At 36.5% G+C, this 20,815-nt stretch overlaps 2 protein-coding genes across 3 annotated transcripts; one reads left to right on the forward strand and one right to left on the reverse strand.

Moving 5' to 3' along the window:
* The first annotated feature begins 5,736 nt into the window (after positions 1-5,736).
* On the forward strand, positions 5,737-7,419 carry LOC105120818 (putative DNA-binding protein ESCAROLA). The gene has a single exon (XM_011019200.1). The coding sequence runs from the start codon at positions 6,220-6,222 to the stop codon at positions 7,114-7,116; it is 897 nt and encodes a 298-aa protein (XP_011017502.1). The 5' UTR covers positions 5,737-6,219; the 3' UTR covers positions 7,117-7,419.
* A 5,547-nt stretch (positions 7,420-12,966) lies between these two features.
* On the reverse strand, positions 12,967-20,815 carry LOC105120819 (armadillo repeat-containing kinesin-like protein 2). 2 transcript variants are annotated; one of them, XM_011019202.1, is made up of 19 exons: positions 20,461-20,815; positions 20,189-20,289; positions 19,971-20,093; positions 19,559-19,744; positions 19,138-19,359; positions 18,908-19,055; positions 18,593-18,742; positions 18,233-18,321; positions 17,742-17,945; positions 17,236-17,358; positions 16,724-16,855; positions 16,473-16,604; positions 15,610-15,748; positions 15,436-15,528; positions 15,181-15,306; positions 14,942-15,067; positions 14,154-14,297; positions 13,497-13,625; positions 12,967-13,420 (listed from the first exon to the last, which is right to left on the reverse strand). In XM_011019202.1, the coding sequence occupies exons 1-19, from the start codon at positions 20,651-20,653 to the stop codon at positions 13,260-13,262; spliced, it is 2,721 nt and encodes a 906-aa protein (XP_011017504.1). In that variant the 5' UTR covers positions 20,654-20,815; the 3' UTR covers positions 12,967-13,259. The 2 variants fall into 2 exon arrangements, with proteins under 2 accessions (XP_011017504.1, XP_011017503.1); XM_011019201.1 differs by having other exon boundaries at positions 18,908-19,061.

Genomic DNA, 20,815 nt, shown 5'->3' on the forward strand with positions numbered 1-20,815 from the left:
TATGGGTCTACTTTCTGAAAAATAAATCTGATGTGTTTGACACGTTCAAGAAATGGAAGGCTATGGTTGAGACTGAATCAGGTTTGAAGCTGAAATGCTTACGATCTGATAATGGAGGAGAATACATTGATGGAGGTTTCAAGGAGTATTGCGCTGTCAACGGTATCAGAATGGAAAAGACAGTTCCAGGCACACCACAACAGAATGGTATTGCTGAACGGATGAACCGGACCATCAATGAACGAGCTAGAAGCATGAGGTTGCATTCTGGGCTACCTCAAACATTCTGGGCTGATGCAATTCATACTGCAGTTTACTTGATCAACCGTGGACCATCAGTACCTTTGGAGTTCAGACTGCCCGAGGAAGTCTGGAGAGGAAAAGAAGTACAGCTTGCTCACCTAAAAGTCTTTGGGTGTGTTTCCTATGTACATGTAGACTCTGATGCTCGCAACAAGCTGGATGCCAAATCAAAGAAATGTTTCTTTATTGGCTATGGAGATGAAGAATTTGGATTTCAGTTCTGGGATGATCAGAACAGGAAGATTATCAGAAGCAGGAACGTGATCTTCAACGAGAAAGTTTTGTACAAAGACAAATCAAGTACAGAACTAGAGATAACTGATTCAGATACGAGTTCACAGAAATCTGAATTCATACAATTAGAAGGGCTTCCTGATGTTACCACTCAAGAGTCCACACAAGATAGTTCAAGCACTTCAGTACCCACCACTTCTACACAAGATAGTGCAGAGCCAAGTGAATCAGCTGTTCGCAGGTCTTCAAGGACTATAAAGCCTCCACAACGGTTCACACTTCTACTGAATTATATCTTGCTGACCGATGGTGGTGAACCATTAAATTATGAAGAATCCTTACAAGATGGAAACTCGAGCAAGTGGGAGTTAGCCATGAAGGATGAGATGGAGTCATTGCTGAAGAACAAGACTTGGGAGTTAACCAAACTGCCTGAAGGAAAGAAGGCCCTGCAAAACAAGTGGGTTTACAGAGTAAAGACCGAGCATGACGGAAGCAAACGGTTCAAAGCAAGACTTGTTGTAAAAGGGTTTCAGCAAAAGAAGGGGATCGACTATTCTGAGATATTTTCTCCAGTCGTGAAGCTTACAACAATCAGAGTTGTTCTGGGGATAGTAGCTGCAGAAAATTTACATCTTGAACAATTAGATGTAAAAACAGCATTTCTTCATGGAGAATTGGAGGAAGACATTTACATGCAACAACCAGAGGGGTTTGCAATACCAGGAAAGGAGAGTCAAGTTTGCAAACTAAAGAAGAGTCTATATGGTTTGAAGCAAGCTCCAAGACAGTGGTACAAGAAGTTTGATAACTTCATGAGTAGTACGGGATACACAAAATGTCAGGCTGATCATTGTTGCTATGTCAAACATTTTGACAACTCCTATATCATTCTACTGCTATATGTGGATGATATGTTAATTGCAGGTTCCAGCATGGAAGAGATTGACAAGCTAAAGCAACAGTTGTCAAAACAGTTTGAAATGAAGGATCTAGGAGCTGCTAAATAAATACTTGGCATGAGAATCATCAGAGACAAAGACAAAGGCATACTAAAGCTTTCACAGGCAGAGTATGTCAAGAAGGTTCTCAGCAAGTTTAGTATGGATAATGCTAAGCCAGTATGTACACCTCTGGGGAATCATTTCAAGCTCAGTAAAGACCAGTCACCAAAAACTGAGCTAGAACGTGGATACATGGACCAGATCCCATACGCCTCAGCTATCGGCTCCTTGATGTATGCCATGGTCTGTACTAGACCAGATATTGCCCATGCAGTGGGAGTTGTAAGCCGATATATGAGCAATCCTGGAAAGCAGCATTAGGAGGCAGTGAAATGGATCATGAGGTACTTAAAAGGCTCATCGGAGACATGTCTTATTTTCACAGCTGGCGGTTTGAAACTTGAAGGCTTTGTAGATGCTGATCTAGCAGGAGATGTTGATAGCAGAAAGAGTACTACAGGTTATATATACACTCTAGGAGGCACTGCTGTTTCTTGGAGTTCTACCTTGCAAAAGATAGTTGCTCTTTCAACGACAGAAGCTGAATATGTCGCAGTTTCAGAATCCACAAAAGAGATAGTATGGCTACAGAGTTTCCTGCAAGAATTGGGCAAGATGCATGGAAAGGGTACTTTGTATAGTGACAGTCAGAGTGCAATCTTCCTTGCCAAGAATCCAGCATTTCACTCCAGAACAAAGCACATACAGATCAAATATCACTTCATCCGGCAACTGCTCGACGATGAACAACTGTTACTTGAAAAGATCTGTGGAAGCAAGAATCCAGCTGACATGTTAACCAAAGGAGCCACTCTTGATAAACTGAAGCTGTGTAAAGCTTCAGTTGGACTTAAAGATTAAAAAACAGATCTAGCGCCATTTGTGTCCAAGTGGGAGATTGTTGGGTGTGGACACAACATGGTTGGTGGCAGCCATGTTAGACATGGCTAAAGTCAATGGTGGTTGCATGGTGGGTGCCTAACCAAAGAAATTGTTGCCCACCATTGTTGACTAAAGAAGAAACTTGTCTCCCACATCAGCTATAAATAGAGAGTGCCATTGATAGCTGATTAGCACCACGAGATAGAGAGAAACACAGAGAGAGAGCTAAGGGTGAGAGTTGAGTTGAGTTGAGAAGTTTTCTCCTCCTCCTTGTTTTGTTGTTTGTATTGCTTTTGAGCTTGATTAATACAAACCAGTAGCTCCGTGGAGTAGGCAAGTTGCCGAACCACGTAAATTTGTGTGTGTTTGAATGTTTGGATCTCCTAACACAATTAACATGTAACTGTTGATTTCATTGATGACCTTTAATCAATTTTCAATAATCTATGAAAAGTTTTATGAGAGTGAAAAATAATGAAATTTATTATAAGTCAAAACTCTTAAACATCAAGAGCACCATAACTTTGAAAAAACTTTCAAAATATTTAATTTTATGTATTCATATTTCATTTACCAAAAGATTATTACAATCCTTTATATAGAAAAAAATCAAAAAACCCTAATAATATTGAATAGAAAAAATAAACTACAAAAATATAATGATACAAAATAGAAAAGTAAAAATAGAAAAAAGACAAAATTAACTAAGAAAATATCATTTTCCTGAAAAAAAGTTCCTGGATCAATCTTTATATGTTAAAAAAGAAATTTTAATTAGAAACTATTCTTCACCATAAATATTATTTTGTTTGTAGCTCACCCATCATGAATCCTTAATATTTTTGTGCAAGCATCAAGCAATATTAGATTTCTTTCTTAAATGATTTTAATAACATATTTTTATATTGATGTAGTGCATTTAGTAAAATATTTTGTTAAGATTTAAACTTAGAAAATCAATGGAGAAAGCAAACCTGTTTGACCACCACCTATATGCATGCAAGCATCAGTCAAGGAGGCGTAACAAGATGGATTCTTTTGAGAATTAACTCTTACATAAAACATTGAGCAGCGATATACTTAAAAGCAAATTATACAATTTTTTTGTACAAATTAATGTGACAATTACTGTAATTAAGTCCAACCAATCATGTAAAATGTGTGAGATCCTCGACCCATCACCTCCGATCACTTAATTGCTTGTATGCAAACATCTTCCTAAAACATTCATGAAAGAAAATGGCTATGGATGTCACAAGTAACTGGGCATATATAGCACATTGACCCAGTACTTCTGGTTTGTTGCCTTGATTTATACTTTTCGGTTTTCGTCGTGCTCCAATTTGGCCCAACAGGCATCAATATTTTCCTTGACCATTCCCTATGGAGTAATTGTAAACATGCCTTTCTAAGTTATTCCTAGAGCAAAAGGTATTAATGAAGACTCCTTCATGCTATCTTGAATAACTTCGTTTTTTACACAACATTTTTTCCCGTGAAGTGGGATATACGTGGATCGATCATTTTAGACCACAACCATACTGCTTGGAACTAAAAATATTAGGTCACTTTGGTTCTTGAATTGACAGAAGCCACTATATATATTTATGATAACTACAGACGCATCGAATACATTAATCATTCATGGGAGATATAAAGCCTACACACACACACACACCATTGAAGGATTTGTATTTTTTTTAAAAAAAATTCTCATAAGAATTAAGAACTTCAACCCTTATTACACTAAGCATGTTTATATGGACTCAAATTATTTAATTGATTTGTGCAATAGATACTGGTATTATTAATTAATTAATCATTATTGTAACATATTCCTAAATGATTTGATCCACATGTATTCTATAGATGCCTGTAATATCGATTTGTCAAATGGGACTAATCAAGTTATCATGGTGGCACAGAAATTAATGCACATACGCAAGACAGAAACATGGGACTTCCCTTGACTTGTGTTAGAAGGGACTTAATTACCTTCCCTTGCAACCCAGGGAGCAAAACTGAACTTGAACGAACATCAAGCTACCAACATCAGAAATGATATCATATCACTGCTGTTTTTATTTTATTTTAAAAATGTTTTTTTTTACATTAAATTTTATTTTTTTATTTTAAATTAATTTTTTAGTGTTTTCAAATGATTTTAACGTACTAATATTAAAAATAATTTTTTAAAAATAAAAAAAAAATTATTTTAATATATTTTCAAGAAAAAAATATTTAAAAAATAAATAATTTGGATGCTAAAATTTAAATTAATTCCTAAGATAGAGCTGATTTATAATTAATTAATGTATTTGGACGGTCATATTTAAATTAATTTGAACAAATGTATTTGTCCGAAATCAACCATAATAAGCAAGATTGAGAAAATTCAAGTCATTAATTTGCACTCCTAATTTTCATTATGCGATGCGATGCGATGCTCATATATGTTTGCATGTTTTTTCCCCCCAGAGATGCCGTGCGTATGCGAGAGCGGCACCATGTTGAGTATCACGATAAGGAGGAGAGAGCGGGAAGGAGCTGGAGCTGATCGGCATCCCATGATGGGCAATTGGTGGACCCCAAACAACAGCGTACACATCAACATCAATGCATTCACATTCCCATAAATCAAGAGTCATCCTTAAGACACGCCCTGTAGGTCCAACCCGATTTCCCATGTCCCACGCGCCACCATTGACCACCCCTTCGAATCCACCCAATCCCTATCCCTTCACAAAATTACTAGAACTGCCTGTTGAAACTATTAATTGTAACGTTCTCCTGGGAAACCTGATTACACCAGCGTTATGTATTGAGCTCTCATCAGCTTTAGTTTAATTTGTTATGTTGTTTGTCATTTTCTAATCTTAATAACGCTTAACTTTTTTATTCTGGTTAAAAAGCTTTCACCTTTTTGCATTTCCTTGAAAGAAAGTCATGAATTTCTTTTCCATCTCGTGAACAAGCTTCAAGGATTTCAAGGGTATGTTAAGAACAGGCTTGTTGCCAGAAATTGCAACAGAGAAGAGGAGAAAAAATAGTAAAAAGAAGGGCTTCTAGTTCAAGTACAAACTGGAGGGACGACAAAACGATCTTTGGACAGCAGGCTTTCTAAGACATTTTGAGGTGGGGAAAGTAAAAATATGGGGGTGTAATGGGGACCCGATAGTGTGTGAGAGAGACAAAAGAGTGAGGGGGAAGTAGGACCCACACAGCGCCCATGCGCACGCTCTTACCAAAACTAAACCCTGCTATCATGGACCCGATGGGATTAGTCCTTCACCTAACCCTAACCCACAGCACACATTTTCTATCTGTACCCAAAACCCAGAACACAAGAGGAACCACCCCCCCCCCCTCTCTTATCAGCTAGCTTTAGCCTTTTTCTGCTGTTCATTTTCTCCCAAACCTTTAAGTACAGCTCTCTTTATCTTCGTGGGATAGGAGCTAGCTAGACACTTGAGATTATAACCTAAGAGATTAAAACGAAAGAAATCACCTTGTAGAGAGGGAAAGAAAAGGACGGGCTTGATTCAGTTAATTTATTTCTGCTGAAATTTTGTTGGCTGATGCATAAAAGACCATCCTTTTCCATCTTGTGGTGAAGGTTAGTGTTGGATTTGATCCATTTACAGAACATCCAAAGAAAAAGAAGCCAAAGAAGGAAGGAAAGGGGCAAATCAAGAATCACCTAAGAATCTCTCTGCTGCTATCTTTCTATTTTTTTGGGCTAGTTCTTGTATGTTCAGCCAATTTAATTAGGTTGATTTCAAGCTACCAAAAAGAAATGGATCCAGTTGCGGCTCATGGGCGTCCTCTTCCTCCACCTTTCCACACAAGAGATTTTCATCTACATCAATTTCAACACCAGCAACAACAGAATTCTGAAGATGAACAAAGCGGGAGCGGTAACTTAAACCGTGGTCAAAAGCGAGAGCACGCTGAAATCGCCACTAATAACAACAACACAGCTGAAGGCAAAGAATTAGTTCCTTCAAGTGCTGGTGGAGAAGGAGAAATTACAAGAAGACCAAGAGGTAGGCCTGCTGGGTCTAAAAACAAGCCTAAACCACCAATCATAATCACAAGAGATAGCGCAAATGCCCTTCGATCCCATGTCATGGAAATCGCTTCCGGTTGCGATATCATGGAGAGTGTATCAACTTTTGCAGGGAGGAGGCAAAGAGGAGTTTGCATTTTGAGTGGAACCGGAACAGTAACAAATGTAACTCTTAAGCAACCAGCTTCGCCTGGTGCGGTGGTTACTTTACATGGAAGATTCGAGATTTTATCGCTTTCAGGTTCGTTCTTGCCACCTCCAGCTCCACCAGCTGCTTCAGGATTGACGATTTATTTAGCTGGTGGCCAAGGCCAAGTTGTTGGAGGGAGTGTGGTGGGCCCACTTCTAGCATCTGGACCGGTGGTGATCATGGCTGCTTCTTTTGGTAATGCAGCTTATGAGAGGCTGCCTTTGGAAGAGGATGAGTCGCAAACACCGGTGCCTGGAACCGGACCTTTGGGGTCACCAGGAGTTAATAGCATTGGGCAACAGAATCAGCAACAACACCAGCTAATGCAAGATCCAAACACATCTCTCTTTCAAGGATTGCCTCAGAATCTACTAAATTCAGTGCAACTCCCATCTGAGGCCTATTGGGGCACAGGCGGCCGCCCTCCTTATTAGTAATAAAACAAGAAAACTTGTGGTTTTTCTTTTCTTTCTTTTACTCTTTGTTTCTTTAATTAACTTCTTAACCATCCATCTTCATTCTCCTCTTCTTGCTTTAAGAATTAGGTATCTTTCTAAGATGTTGTCCATCAGGGTTTTCAGCTACCTATGATTGAAGAAGGATGTACAAATTTATGGGATTTTTTTTGTGGATTTGGTGTTTATCAGATCAGTAGCTCCTTTGATTTAGCTTGACGATGAAGCAGCATCGTCAAGTTATGGCATTGCAATTATCTCTATTTCTTTCCTTTTTCTTCAGCTGCAGTTCTGATAACTTGCCTGATAATTAATCTTTCAAATATTCTTTGCTGAAGAAGGAAACAGAAAAAACAAACATTGTCCAATTCTTTATTTCCTTTTCTTTTGTTTATGTATGTGTGCTCACTATGAATTTGAGAGGTTCTATGTTACATGATCCGAACACACTCATCTATTAATTTTCTTAGAAAATATAATTACAGTGGAGTTCTGGATCTCCTTAGACTACGGTGATTTAATTTTATATTTTTTGTATCTGATTTTTTTTTTTTCAGATACAAAAAATATAAAATTAAATCACCGTAGTCTAAGGAGAGTTAATTTGTATACGCACATAAAACTAAATACAACAACATAGACTTTTTAAGTTTTATATCTTATTTTTAAGTTTTTTTGTTCTTACTTTTTACATCTGATTTTTTTTCTTTTGTTTTTGTATTCGTTTGTTTTTTGCTTTTTTATTTCTGACTGGTTAGGGTTTTTACTGAACATTATGGAAGCGCTGGCAGAGAGATGAACATTGGGTACTGGGTTGCACGTGCATTTCTCTGTAAAAGCTCCTTTTCGAGGCAACATTGATGCGCATAAAACTTCCATGTAAAGGCAGGAAAAACAGACCTCCATCAAGCGTTAAAACTCTCTTCACCTCTCTCTCTCTCTCTCTCTCTCTCTCTAAAGCTGTCACTGCAGGGTAGGGACGAGTCGATAGGCAAGGTAAGCATTATGAAGACATGTATAAAAAAATAGATAAATAAAATTCTGAATTCTTGAGTGAATGTACCCGTTCAAACCCTATATATATATAGTGGTAAATTGAAACCCTAATTTTGCTCATAAATTCTTTGCACTGAAAAAACCAACATTGAATTTCTCCTTTTATTCAGTTCTTTTATATATATATTGGAGCCTGTTGAGAATTTGATTTTATTTACCTTATTAGTTATCCTTTTTTTATATAAACAATATTACTAATTCTCAGTTATTTACTAACGCACGTACACTGAGATATACACATATATATTGATTATTTTTAAGTGCGAAGAATGTTTTTCATTAATTTTGAAGAGTTTCATCCGCTTTATATTATAGACAGACATGTTTTTTTTCCTTCTTCTTGAACTTCATAGTTTATATTTTAAGACATGTTTTTTTTCCTTCTTCTTGAACTTCATAGTTTATATTTTAAAAGAAATATTGATAATTAAAAATTGATTAATTGATATACCACTATGTATATATCTATACCTTTATCTATATCCATATCCATATATTCTTGTCTTGCTATGCTATTTTATTTCCTACTTGAATTGGCTAGTGTTTTAATTATGTGTTTGGACTTAGGAGCATTAATTTCCTCAATCTTCTTGTCACTAAATATATTTAATTACATAGTTTTTTACAAGGTTTAAACTGAGAAAATATATAATATGGCACCTAGATTTTGTACCGCTTGGAGGAGATTATTGTTGTTCTTGTTATTATTATTATTTTATTTTATTTTTTAGCTAAGGGGACCGTGTTTGTTGTACTTTGCCCCAAATGCCATTATGGTTCTTCATGATTAACACATATTGATTCTTTGACCTACACTTCAATGATTAAACCTCTCTGTATGTATAAAAATATTGGGAATCCACTCTTATTATGTTTGCCTTTTGCTTTCTTTTCCGGTACCTAACTCCTGAAAGAACTTCAAATTTGATGACTGAATTTATACCATCAACACACACCCGGCCCCCGTCCCAGTTGTGCTTGCATTACACACCAACTTTTGAACTTAAACCTGGTTTTCCTTCATTTCTTTCGTATATATATGGACCCTTTCTGATCAGATATGCTTTTATGCAGTTTTTCCCTCCTTAGAATATGATTGTAGTCGAGCACTGCTCGGGTACTTGCCCCCTGTTGTCTAGATACTCTTGCTCGTTTACTAGGTCTTGCAATATATGGACCCTTTCCGAGTTAGGCTTTTAGAAGTATAAATGTCACGCTGTGCATATTGCTCCGCTTCTGTTTATCAACATCATTCATTTTGTTCTTTTGCTTTTTCATTCCTCCGATTTCAGATTCCTTACAGAAATAAAGACCCTTTTACCTATCTCAGGCTCCTATTTTGTGTTTCTGTAATTCCACCCATTTCTGAGTTGTTCAATAGCTAGTCATTAATATTTAATGTGAGTAACAAGCTTGCGAGAGTGATAGTACTTGAGTAACTAATTTGTAATTCTATAATTCCACCCTTTCTGTAGATTATGGAGCAACTTTTGCAGTAATAAACCATGCATGAAACTATTTAGTAGAACTAGTTACGTTTCAGTTACATCTCAAAAACCCACCTCGATGATCAATAAAGTTATAAAGATACAAAGACACGCTGTATTAGTTAACCAAACAACTTTAATCCATATAAATCTGATCCGCGTTATAATTTTCGGATCAGTGCTAGTTGGCTGCTCATACATAGCTCGTCAAAGGAATATGAGTTTTAAGAAAGCAAGTGCGAAAGTGCTTTTCTTTTGATAGATGCCAAGTTTTAAGGATACTTTCAATAAGTTTCGCAATTAAAAGCTGTAGATATATGTCAATGAAGAAGCGAAGTTGATGCGTCTTTCATTAATCTCACAGCCTGTGGCAATAAATTAATAGCACAGGAGTTGATATATGTCAATGGAAGAATAATAGCCATGTCCAATCACCTTAAAAGGAAGTGTAATTATATAAATATCCCGTGAGCAAAGGAGTGTACTCATGTCTTGTGAAGATCAGGAATACTTTCTTTTAGCTTCATTACAGTATGTTCTTTTGATTTGCATTAACCTAAATTCCTTTGTCTTACGAGTGCAAAAAGCTCATAGAGTGAGTTCTTCAGCGGATAAGTAAATATAATAATAATTTGTTGAAGTCTTCGTTGGAAAATTTGGTCAAGAATATGGTTAACAGGATACAATTAAAAGTGAGTTCCCCTCACTTTAAACTTAATCTCCAACATAAAATTTTTAATATATAATATTAATATGTTTTAAATAAATTATAGATGAATGAAAAATTAATCTTAAATTTTTTTTAATTGATATATTTTGCTGAAACTCAAAACCCTTAAAAGAATTATTTTTCAAGTAGAAAAGAAACAAAACTTTCTTGATATTTATAAAATAAAAAGTTAAAATTAAACTGAAAAAGCACTTAAATTTTTAGAGAAAAAGTATCCTAAGCAAAATAAGCTTTGGACTTAAACCCTCTCGCTCACAAGCTCGAGCTTGGGCTCTGAATTGATCTTAAATTTAGATTTAGTTTGTTATAAAAATAATATTTTGGACTATAAAAATTTATTTTTTGTAAATTAAAATTTAAACTTAGACTGGATTCATTAAGAATTATTTCTTTCAATTTTTTCATTATATGAAAAGAAAGATTTAATTAGTTTTTTCAAAAATCTTTCAACAATACCCAAATAGTTTCTCCAAGTAAGAATTTACTTGATTTAAATCCAAAAAAAATTACTTTTGATTCTAATTTATTATGAGTGTCAAAGTTGTTAGTACAAGAAGTCCATCAACTTTTGAAGCTTAAAATTCTCTATAAAAATGGGTTGAAAAGGATTGTTTGGGTTCGTAAATTCTACATTGTTTTGATAGAATTTGACAATACTCTTCCTCCTCTAATTTCTCAACATTCCTCTTCTGACTTTAAAGTTTTGTTTTCTCTCAAAATCCCTCTTAATCTAGAGTTTAAACTTAGTCATTATAGATGGATAATTGAGTACTATTTTCTTTTCTTGGCCTGAAAGATTTTATTTAAAAATACACCTAAATAAGATGGTAGTGTTGGAATTCTGAAATACTTGTATTGTTTCAAGTGATGAGCAATAAAACATTAAGAATAAATAATTGATTTCTGACAACAATTAAACCTGATTAGTTTTATAAAGTGTTTTAACAAGTAAATAATATTTTGATTTTGTTTGATTTTATACATTAGTGCTAATGCATGCTAAGATTGTGATTCTATTATTTATGCAATAATATATATATATTTATTTACTAAATATTTTAGTCTTTGTGTTATTGTAAGTAACCATATACTTATTACATTGCATACTTACAAACTAAATATATTTTCATACTTGTCTAATTTTAATTGTGAATTTTTAAACTAAATATCTCTATCTGCTTCTTCTTTTTTCCTTTTACCTTGAAAGATGTCTTTACAAGTATGTGAGATAAGTATTTAATTTCGACATTTTTGCTTTTCTAGTTTTAACTATAAGGGTATTCCTTGCCTTTTTGTGCATTGAGATTTTTTTTTTATCTCGATCTTAAAATAAGCCATTCACGTTTAATAAGATAATTTTTTTCCACGGCTCCTCTGAGGTGTCAAATCCTAGGCGGTGATTTGGGAATTAACCCACTTATTATACTATTCAATTAATTAAGCCTTTCTAGAGGATTAATTATCCTATAATAATACGGAAGAGATAGACCTGTTTTTTTTTTTTTTTTGCGTTTTTGTGAAGTAAATGAGACCTTATAAAGAACATACACAGAAAGAATGTTGCCAGCAATAGCATTTCAGGGAATCATGACACACACACACACACACATATATATGCCATGAAAGCCTAATCACAATGAAGCATTTGATAGAACCAGATTATCGATTTGGGTTAAGAGGGAACCGCCCTTTTGAAGGTTTGGGAATTGAGATTGGCGATCGTTAGTGTTGGGAGTTTGCTTCAAGGTTGTGCCTGGTGGGCTGGTGGCTCTTAGCACGGACTACTGACCCAGGCAAGAGTGGGTCAGAGTGACCATCAGCCTGGATCCGGTAAATTCTGTGATTTAGGCTCTCGGTCAGCCGTATGAGAAAAGGAGATGCTTTTTTACTGGTCAGGGGGAAGGAAAGTGAAACATTGGCTTACGCGGCTTTAATTTGACCAAGTATGGTTACCCGGTAAATTCTGTGATTTAGGCTCTCGGTCAGCCGTATGAGAAAAGGAGATGCTTTTTTACTGGTCAGGGGGAAGGAAAGTGAAACATTGGCTTACGCGGCTTTAATTTGACCAAGTAGGGTTACCCGGCAAATTCTGTGATTTAGGCTCTCGGTCAGCCGTATGAGAAAAGGAGATGCTTTTTTACTGGTCAGGGGGAAGGAAAGTGAAACATTGGCTTACGCGGCTTTAATTTGACCAAGTAGGGTTACCCAGCAAATTCGTACTCGAGACTCGTAGGATTTCCATTTTTCAAAATTATATGGAGAACTTTTCATTGTGAAAAACTTAGAAAAGGGTTGTTTTGTATTTATTTCATTGGAAAAATTCGTTAACCTTGACCTCACGTAAGGTCCTCCTAGATTGATTCCCACTTCCCTCTCCTGTAGACTCTAACAAGACTACAAAGCAGTGTCTAGAGACAAGGATCTGTAGTCTTCCCCATAACAAAGCTGACCAACGAATATTTTCATTGCTGGTAAATAGAGTGAATTTACACGGAGTGAAATTACACACGGTGAAGTGCGGCAGGCGTCCCTTGTCCTGCGGGACTACAACTCCAGTTACAAAACTTTTTTTTTTTTTCTTTTCATGATGGCTACGAGTCTATTCACTTGTCAGAACTACCATTTCCCGTCTTTTCCCTCAATCTAGCTACAAATATTAATACACTAGCACAAGATCAATTGTAAACAATCCCCCCGTCTCGCCTCTTTACACAAAAATTGCGAGAGTATTCCAATTGACCAAGTAATTATTCAGTGCAAAGAATGATGCGTGATTCTTGACCAATCTATACAGCAACCAGAGAACTAGCTTGGCCCACAGATAAGGATAACAAAAAATTAACATGTGGTCAACACTCTATCCGTAACCGCCGCATTTCAGACCTGAAGGTGGAACTTGAATTCAAAGTCCGACAAGCAAGAGCTCTTATGTCCTCTCGAGAACAATAACGTGAGATACGAACTAGCTCCCAAAGCGCACCTCCACTGATCATTTCTTTTGCATTTACTTCTGAAAAATAAATTTGACCTTTCAAGGAACATGTCAAAGGGAATTTTCTCGATCAAAATGAGGAAGTGGCACTTACCTTGCTGAGCCAAGTGACATAGAGCAAGCTCAATGTGGCGTCTGATTGGTGCAGCTTCATTATTAGCATTTTGTACAATCCATGGAAGTGCGCCGTCTTCTATAAGAAGAGATCTGCCACTTTTTAATCCTGTGGTAGGCCAACATAATGCTAACATTAAGAATATAGATTCATTCACATCTTCCCATACAAATATGTTCATAACACAGTCTATGAACTATTAGATATATTCTTATCCAGTGTGCTATTGGACATACGACACATTATCAGACAAACATGATCGAGGAATCTGGCCAGACTGTGAGAGCTGAGAACATTTAATAGAATTGCTTAACAAATTTGAAGGTACAATAATTATCTCCTCAACCTTAACACTTGCCCAAGTGTCCCCACAACAAAAGAAATGAACCCACATGAACAAAACCCAAGAATAGCAGTAAGCAGATACTTCAACCTAAAATCAAACATATATTTTCCGAAGCAACAAATGAAAATAAAAACTTTCCCTAAACACACATGATAAGTTTCCATTTTCTGATTTGACAAACCACCACAGATTGAATGTAATATCAATTGCCATTAAGGTCCAGATATAGCCTGTTTGCAGGCCTTAATACAGATGTTCATGGTCAAGATCATATGAGACTGAAAACTAACCTTGAGTAGATGCTCGGGACTCGCATTTTGCAAAGTTTGCAATCCCACGAGCAACTTGGGAAAGAACATCAGGATGTCCACACCTCACCATTCCTAGCAGAGCTCTTATCCCACCTTCAGACCTCAGCTTCATTTGTAGCTTATCTGTGAGACAAAAAGAATGTAGTATATCAATACCGCACAATAATTTGATATGACATCCAGTTTAAAACATTGAAAGCATACAATTTTCATTTGAGCATTAAATCCATAGCGGAGGCAAATTAACAGCTGCAGCAAATGCATTTCTCTCAAGGGCATCTCTTTAATACAGCATATTCACTGAAGCAAAGCTAAAGAATATGTATATGGCCTTCGGAAATTATTAAATTGACATTTCTTTGATGAATGTGCTCCAATTTTTATTAAGTTGCATTGACAAAGGCGAGACTCGAACCTGAGACCTCACCCCTTTTGCTTGTGCAAGAGTACCACTAAGCTACATGCTCATTGGCATGTTATTAAATTAACTATTCATCAAGAATCAATAATGACATGCTTTTAGAAATACTCCTTAACTGAAATGTGTTCTAGATTTTCATTCTAGCAAGATTCTTGATAACATGCTGTTAGAAATACTCCTTTACTTCTAGATTTTCATTCTTGCACTCCTGTCTTGATGAAGGTCTAGCAGCCTTTCCATGGCTTCTATTTTACAGCAAACTGAACTTCTTATAATGTTAATAATGGCCAAAAATATATGAAGAGGAAAGAAACACTAGCGTGATGCAGCAGAACAAGCAGCATACCATTTCCACATAGATTTGCAATAGCTCCAGAAACCATGCGTAGAGTTTGAGGATCCTCAGCATCAGCTGCTGTCATAGATAACAAACTAATTCCCCCTTGAGCCATGATTAGTTCTTGATTGGCTTCTGGAAGAAAGGCAACAATACACAGAACCTATATATTTAGGAGCTGATTGGTGTTGGAACCAAAAAAGCAATAATTGTGAAGATGACAAGAGAGAAGTATGGGTGACAATTACCATTCATTGCAAGATTGGCAATTGCACCTGCTGCTACTCTGCGAATAGTTTCATCCTCAAAGCTTCTAAGGACCATCAGCAAAGAAGTAAGACCACCAGATTCAACAATCCTTTCTTGATTTGCTTCTGCATGATATACAAGGTGAAACACAAATCAGTCGCATGAGATAAAAAGAAGAATAACAAGTACAATAGTTTGAACCTAGGATCTACCACAACCCAGCTCATCCATTCCAGCTATAAATGAGTACTGACCTTCAGCTGCTAGATTAGCCACTACTTTTACAGCATGTATTCGTACATTTGCATCTTCTGACTCAAGCAGTGACAAAATCTTTTGCAATCCAACTGTCAAACCCATTGATCATTAAACTAAAAGAAACGCATGGACCAAACATCGTTCATGATTTTGTGCAAGAATTTTATTACCGTGTTCAAAAAGTGAGGCAGTTGGAGCCTTCTGTCCATTCATAGTCTCTTTAAATTGTGAATGCCTAGCTTGCGACATGAGGGAATCCACAGCACTGAAACCATTTGCGGATCCACTTCTTTCAAGATACCTTTTTGCCTACAAACATCAATGGTGTAACCAGGTTAAAGTTATAGATAATATATGATTATGTCAGTGATTAAGGCTGGGGATGGGCAACTGGACAAGGACGTTGCATCTTGTAACAATTAAAGTTAACTTAACCCGTGAATTAAAAGCATAGTTAAAAATTAAAAATTTTCCTATAAATTAAGAATATGTTTGGTAAGATGGTAAAAAGGTTGAAAATTTACGTTCATAATTTTGCACCCCTTTACTCGTGTTTGGTATATTTTTTAGAGGAAAAGATTTAGAGGTTGACGTTCAACCCTCAAAAGAGGGTCATATGTAAACCTTGGAGAGGTGGGAATAAAAGAATTTTTCAGGGGGGGGCTTTCAATTTTGTGTTTTTCCCTCTCTTTTTTTAATTTTCACCATTTTTTTCCCTCATTTTGATCCCATCTCAAATTTTGGACAACAAATATTTATTATTTTAATATTTCTCATGATAATATTGAATTTAACATTTGGTTTAATTCAAGCAGGACCCACTATCACACATAATTTTTCATCTTTTACCAAACACCCTTGACGTTTCACCTTTTAACATTTTTTTACACCCTTAACAACCATTAATCTTACTTCTTAACATTTTCCCTCCAAATTTTAACCTAATACCAAACACAACCTAAGAGCAAATGATCATGGTTTGAGTGATTATACGCACAAAAAGAAAACTGCCCAATATTTCTAAATTGAATACCTGATCAGCTTCAAAAGTCAACTGCAACAACTGACTTTGTAGGATCACAACTTCTTCTTCCAGTTTCCTTTTCTTATATGCCTCATCCTCCAATATCTTGTGAAGCCTTATAATCTCTGTATCTCCACCAGCCTAGTGCATGAATAATCCACAATTTATTCTTTTTTTTTTTTTTTGGTTGGATGTGGATTGATGATGGAGTGTTTGGGAAAAGTGCAGAGAAGAAAGGCAATACAAAGCTTAATCCTTACCCCTGGCTGCATAAATTGCTCAAATTGTCCCTTAAGTTTGTTGGTCTCATCTTCAGCCGCCTTTCTTAACTGAATTTCATTTTGAAGCAACTTTCTGAGATCAGAAACTTCCTCAGAAACAGGGCCCAGCTCCTGAGAAATAGGATGGAAATGGGAGAAAAGGCAGGGTTCATATTGAAAAAATTTGGAAAATCAATTTTTAGAGAAAAGACAAAATGCACTGACAAGGGTCAAGATATAACAGCAAAACATTCATTGTAACCCAGTGCCATGAGTAACTACATCGCAGCGCCAAGAGATTCTGTACTGAACTATAAGTGCATCATCATAATTAGCAGGGATATGCCTGTCCTATAATCAATATTATTTTTATCAAAGGCAAAATTTATACAGCAGCTGGATAATATAAAGTTTGAGAGAGGATTGAATCCTAACTGGAATTCATAGATTTCAATCCGACAACAGTCATAAGACAACATTCTCAACAGCAACAAGTGCCACATAAAGATTACCTCTCCATTGCAATTATCATTGATGAAGTCATCACAGTCATGGCTTTGCTGATTTGCTAACAATTTTTCCTCTAGCTCCTTGACAGATTCCATGTATTCCATCTGACACTTTAGCCTCTCCTTCTACAAAAAGCAACGGGAAACTTAAAGGTGTTGAAAAAAAATATTATAGTAATTGAAACAATAAGACTCCAATTTCATGTTAAAGGGTAGCAAGGAATGAAAGGAGTAAACTGCCACGAGTATATTCCTTCCTAAGGCATTTTTAGTCCCTCAACTTTCATTTCTCTTGTTCTTTCCAGGATCTAAACAAAAACTAAACCCTGAATGAGAGTATAAGATAAACTGCATTGACAAAAAAATGAGTGCCATCCTTGACCATTACAGCCTCGGCTCTTTCCATGTTTAGTACAAAAAGAACAGAGAAGTAAATGAAAACAGTGCTATTGATTGCAAGTAACATGCAAGGTTCTTCTTTACAGGAAATAATCAATAGCTGAACTGACCTCTAAGGCTTCTGCAAAGTTCCTTTCCACCTCAGCAATACGATTTTGTGCTTCTTGATTTATTCTTTCAACTTCATTGTCAAAGGCTTTCTGTTGCCTTTCATTTTCTGCAATGAGCTTGTCTACTTGTATTTCAAGCTTTCTAGATAAACTTTTGTAATCGAACTCTTCCTTTATTTTCAACATGTTCTCCACCTTCATCGCCTAAAGACAGATGAAGTATGTACAATCAGTTGATTATTTATGCTACATCAATATGTAAAATATACTTTAATGGTGCCATCATAAATACACTATGAATATTAATAAAACTCTCATTAAGTAACAGGGATGCCAAATAAAAGCGGTATGAAGTCATGATGTAAAAAGGTTGAAATACAAATTTCACAATAGCATTTGTAATTTGTACATTATAACAGAGGAGAGAAAAAACTGTTTATGGCATGTACTGCAAAGATCAAAGGCATGACACATGAATCAACAGTGCTCACCCTTTGTCCAAACAATATAGTGCTCGAAGTCTCGCCCCTGTGGCGTGGTGATGGGCCAATGGTCACAATTAAAGAAGTTCTTGCAGTTCCTGCAGTGAGATGACATGTGACCAAAATATGAACTGGCGTTTTTTTGCAGAGAAATCTTGAATAAGAAGCCAGTTCATTTATGAAAATAAACCTTCATTGAATGGTAAATTAGTAAATGAATTATTCCTCTCAAGAAACAACAAGGGTAAGGTAATGGTTCAAATAATCACTAATTTGGATCTCACCAATAACATCTAATTAACTGATCCAGTCAGATCATATCAAAACCTGAGAAAAAATTAACTTACATGAATAAGAATGGCAACTCACCTCCAAATGAATCTTTAAGCAACCTTGTAAGTTTTGAATCGCGAATTGGAACATGAGAACTATTCTCAGCCAGTGCATTTATGCACTTCCCTAGTGCACTCAGTGAGAGATTAATAGACTTAGCTTCCTCTAGCATATGTCCCTCGCTTCCTATCAAATGAGGAAAGAGCGTATGTTAAGAACCTACTAACTCATAAAAACATGAGAAAGAGGTTTAAGAAAGCCATGATTGTCAGAAACCACACTCCACCTCATATATATCCACACTTATAGTCCAATGGAAATAAAGAAAAAGTAACATCTTCTGATACGCACCTGACTTGTGAACACGTTCTGAACCAGCCAGATCTACCAAAACCAGCTTGCTTTTACGAACAATAGGTTTTGAAGGTTTGACCAGATGAGATGAATTATCAATTTCACTTGAAAGAGCATCTTCTCCTCCTGTGAATGACCTCTTAACCTGAACCTGCACTTAAATATGCAACTATTAATCAAACAGAAAACTGAATCAAGAGCATCAAAAGTAAAGAAGAATTATTCACCATTAGAATAGCATGACTACGAGAAGATTCAGTATTCAACTTCGTATTCGCAGCAATTCTATGAGCTTCCCCTAATCTTAGCAGTTCCACAATACTCTGCTGGTCCCTGATTTCTGCAACAGTTGCCCCAGGTACTGAAACATCACCAGTTTTTGGATCTTCCACAATAGAAATATTATTGTTTGCCGGAACAAGAAGGTCCTGGACAGCCTCCATATAAAGCTATACGTGTTTGTAAAGAACAAGAATGTTAGGTAAGTTGTGAAGGCACAAACTGTAACAGAACAAGATCAAAGTGAACATGGTGAAGTAGAAGTTCAGAAGTAATTTCATTCAATTTGTCACTTAATAAATGTAAGAAAAACAAATAAAAAGAGATAATGCAATGGTACAACCATCTTTCACCTAACTTGAGCCCAACCTGCAAATATGATACTGAGACAGAATCAGTCTCTAGAGAGATTTCTGTTAAAATATCCTCCATTGCACGAACCATGATCCCACGAGAAGAAGTATCATCCTCTCCCAGGTGTCCAAGAGTAAAAGTTTTCCCAGTACCGGTCTGACCATAAGCCATCACTGTCCCATTGTAACCATCTAAAACACTCTAAAAAATGAAAACTCACATCAGTAAAAATTTTAAATAAGACCCTACAGATAACATATGAACACCCAGCGTGGCATTATAACCCATACAAACAAAACGGAAGCTGACAGCAACGTTCAAGGATTTTAGGATACGTCACGCCCAAAACATAATGTTTAGTGACATTAAGGCGCCAGCATCGTTGCTCAATTCAGCAATGTAAATAAATAAACCAAAAGTAACCAACCTCAACAACAGGCTTAGCAACAGCTTCGTAAACACGCTTCTGAGACGCGAATTCAGTAAGCACGTCATCGAACTCATATGTATCCGCATCCCAATTGTTTTTTCGAAGCTTCAACCTCTTAAGCTGAGATTGAACAAAAAAAAAAAGGTCCCAGAATCATTAATAACACCACAACCAAGCTCAAAAACAATACTCTAATAATGGCACATTCAGACCACCTCAGGCTGCAATTCAACATAATCGGCAAAATCCGCATCTGCTGCCAACTCCTCTGCATTTCGCGGCCGCAATCTCACCGCCACTCTAACTCTTCCCAGCACTGTCAAAACCATTAAAACATTTTGAAATCCACAGCACAGACTGATACTCCTTCACCACTCAAACAAAGATCCAAAGTCGGAAACCTAAAACCACTATAAATGCTTTCTACTAGTGATCAACATAGTTCGAGATGAGCCAAAATGTAATAAGAGAAAAGGAAGGAACTCACCTCCGTCGTCGGAGGCGGACAAAGTGGAAGGGTAGCTGCGGCGGAAAGATGAGAGAGGAGCGTGAGAGGGGTGGACTCTGGATTTGAAAGAGGAAGATTTGAGATTAGAAGCAGTGAGGGGTTTAAGTGGCCTTTGAGCGCTGCTGCTGCCATTTCGAAAAGCACTGTTACTTGACGATGATGATGATGCCATGTGATAATTACTTATCCTTTTCAGATTCTCCGGTTACTTTTCCGTTGAATGGTTGCTGTTGTTGTTGGCGAAGCGGAGTTGAGTGAAAGAGAAAAGGGCCAGAGAGGGCAGGATTGATGTCCGGTTGTGGAGGTGGAATTTGCGGGGTTTGAGTCGATTCCA

This window comes from Populus euphratica, unplaced genomic scaffold (assembly GCF_000495115.2).
Source record: "Populus euphratica unplaced genomic scaffold, PopEup_1.0 scaffold6.1, whole genome shotgun sequence".
NCBI classification, from domain to species: Eukaryota; Viridiplantae; Streptophyta; class Magnoliopsida; order Malpighiales; family Salicaceae; genus Populus; species Populus euphratica.

Excerpts from the sequence above, each read along its gene's own strand:
- LOC105120818 (XM_011019200.1), top strand. The coding sequence starts at position 6,220 with ATGGATCCAGTTGCGGCTCATGGGCGTCCTCTTCCTCCACCTTTCCAC.
- LOC105120819 (XM_011019201.1), bottom strand. The coding sequence starts at position 20,653 with ATGGCATCATCATCATCGTCAAGTAACAGTGCTTTTCGAAATGGCAGC. Across the intron at positions 19,360-19,558 it reads TCTCAGTATCATATTTGCAG|CTTTATATGGAGGCTGTCCA; the intron begins GTTGGGCTCAAG and ends AAACACGTATAG. Across the intron at positions 14,298-14,941 it reads TGCAAATCTATGTGGAAATG|ATAAGCTACAAATGAAGCTG; the intron begins GTATGCTGCTTG and ends TTTGTCTCACAG.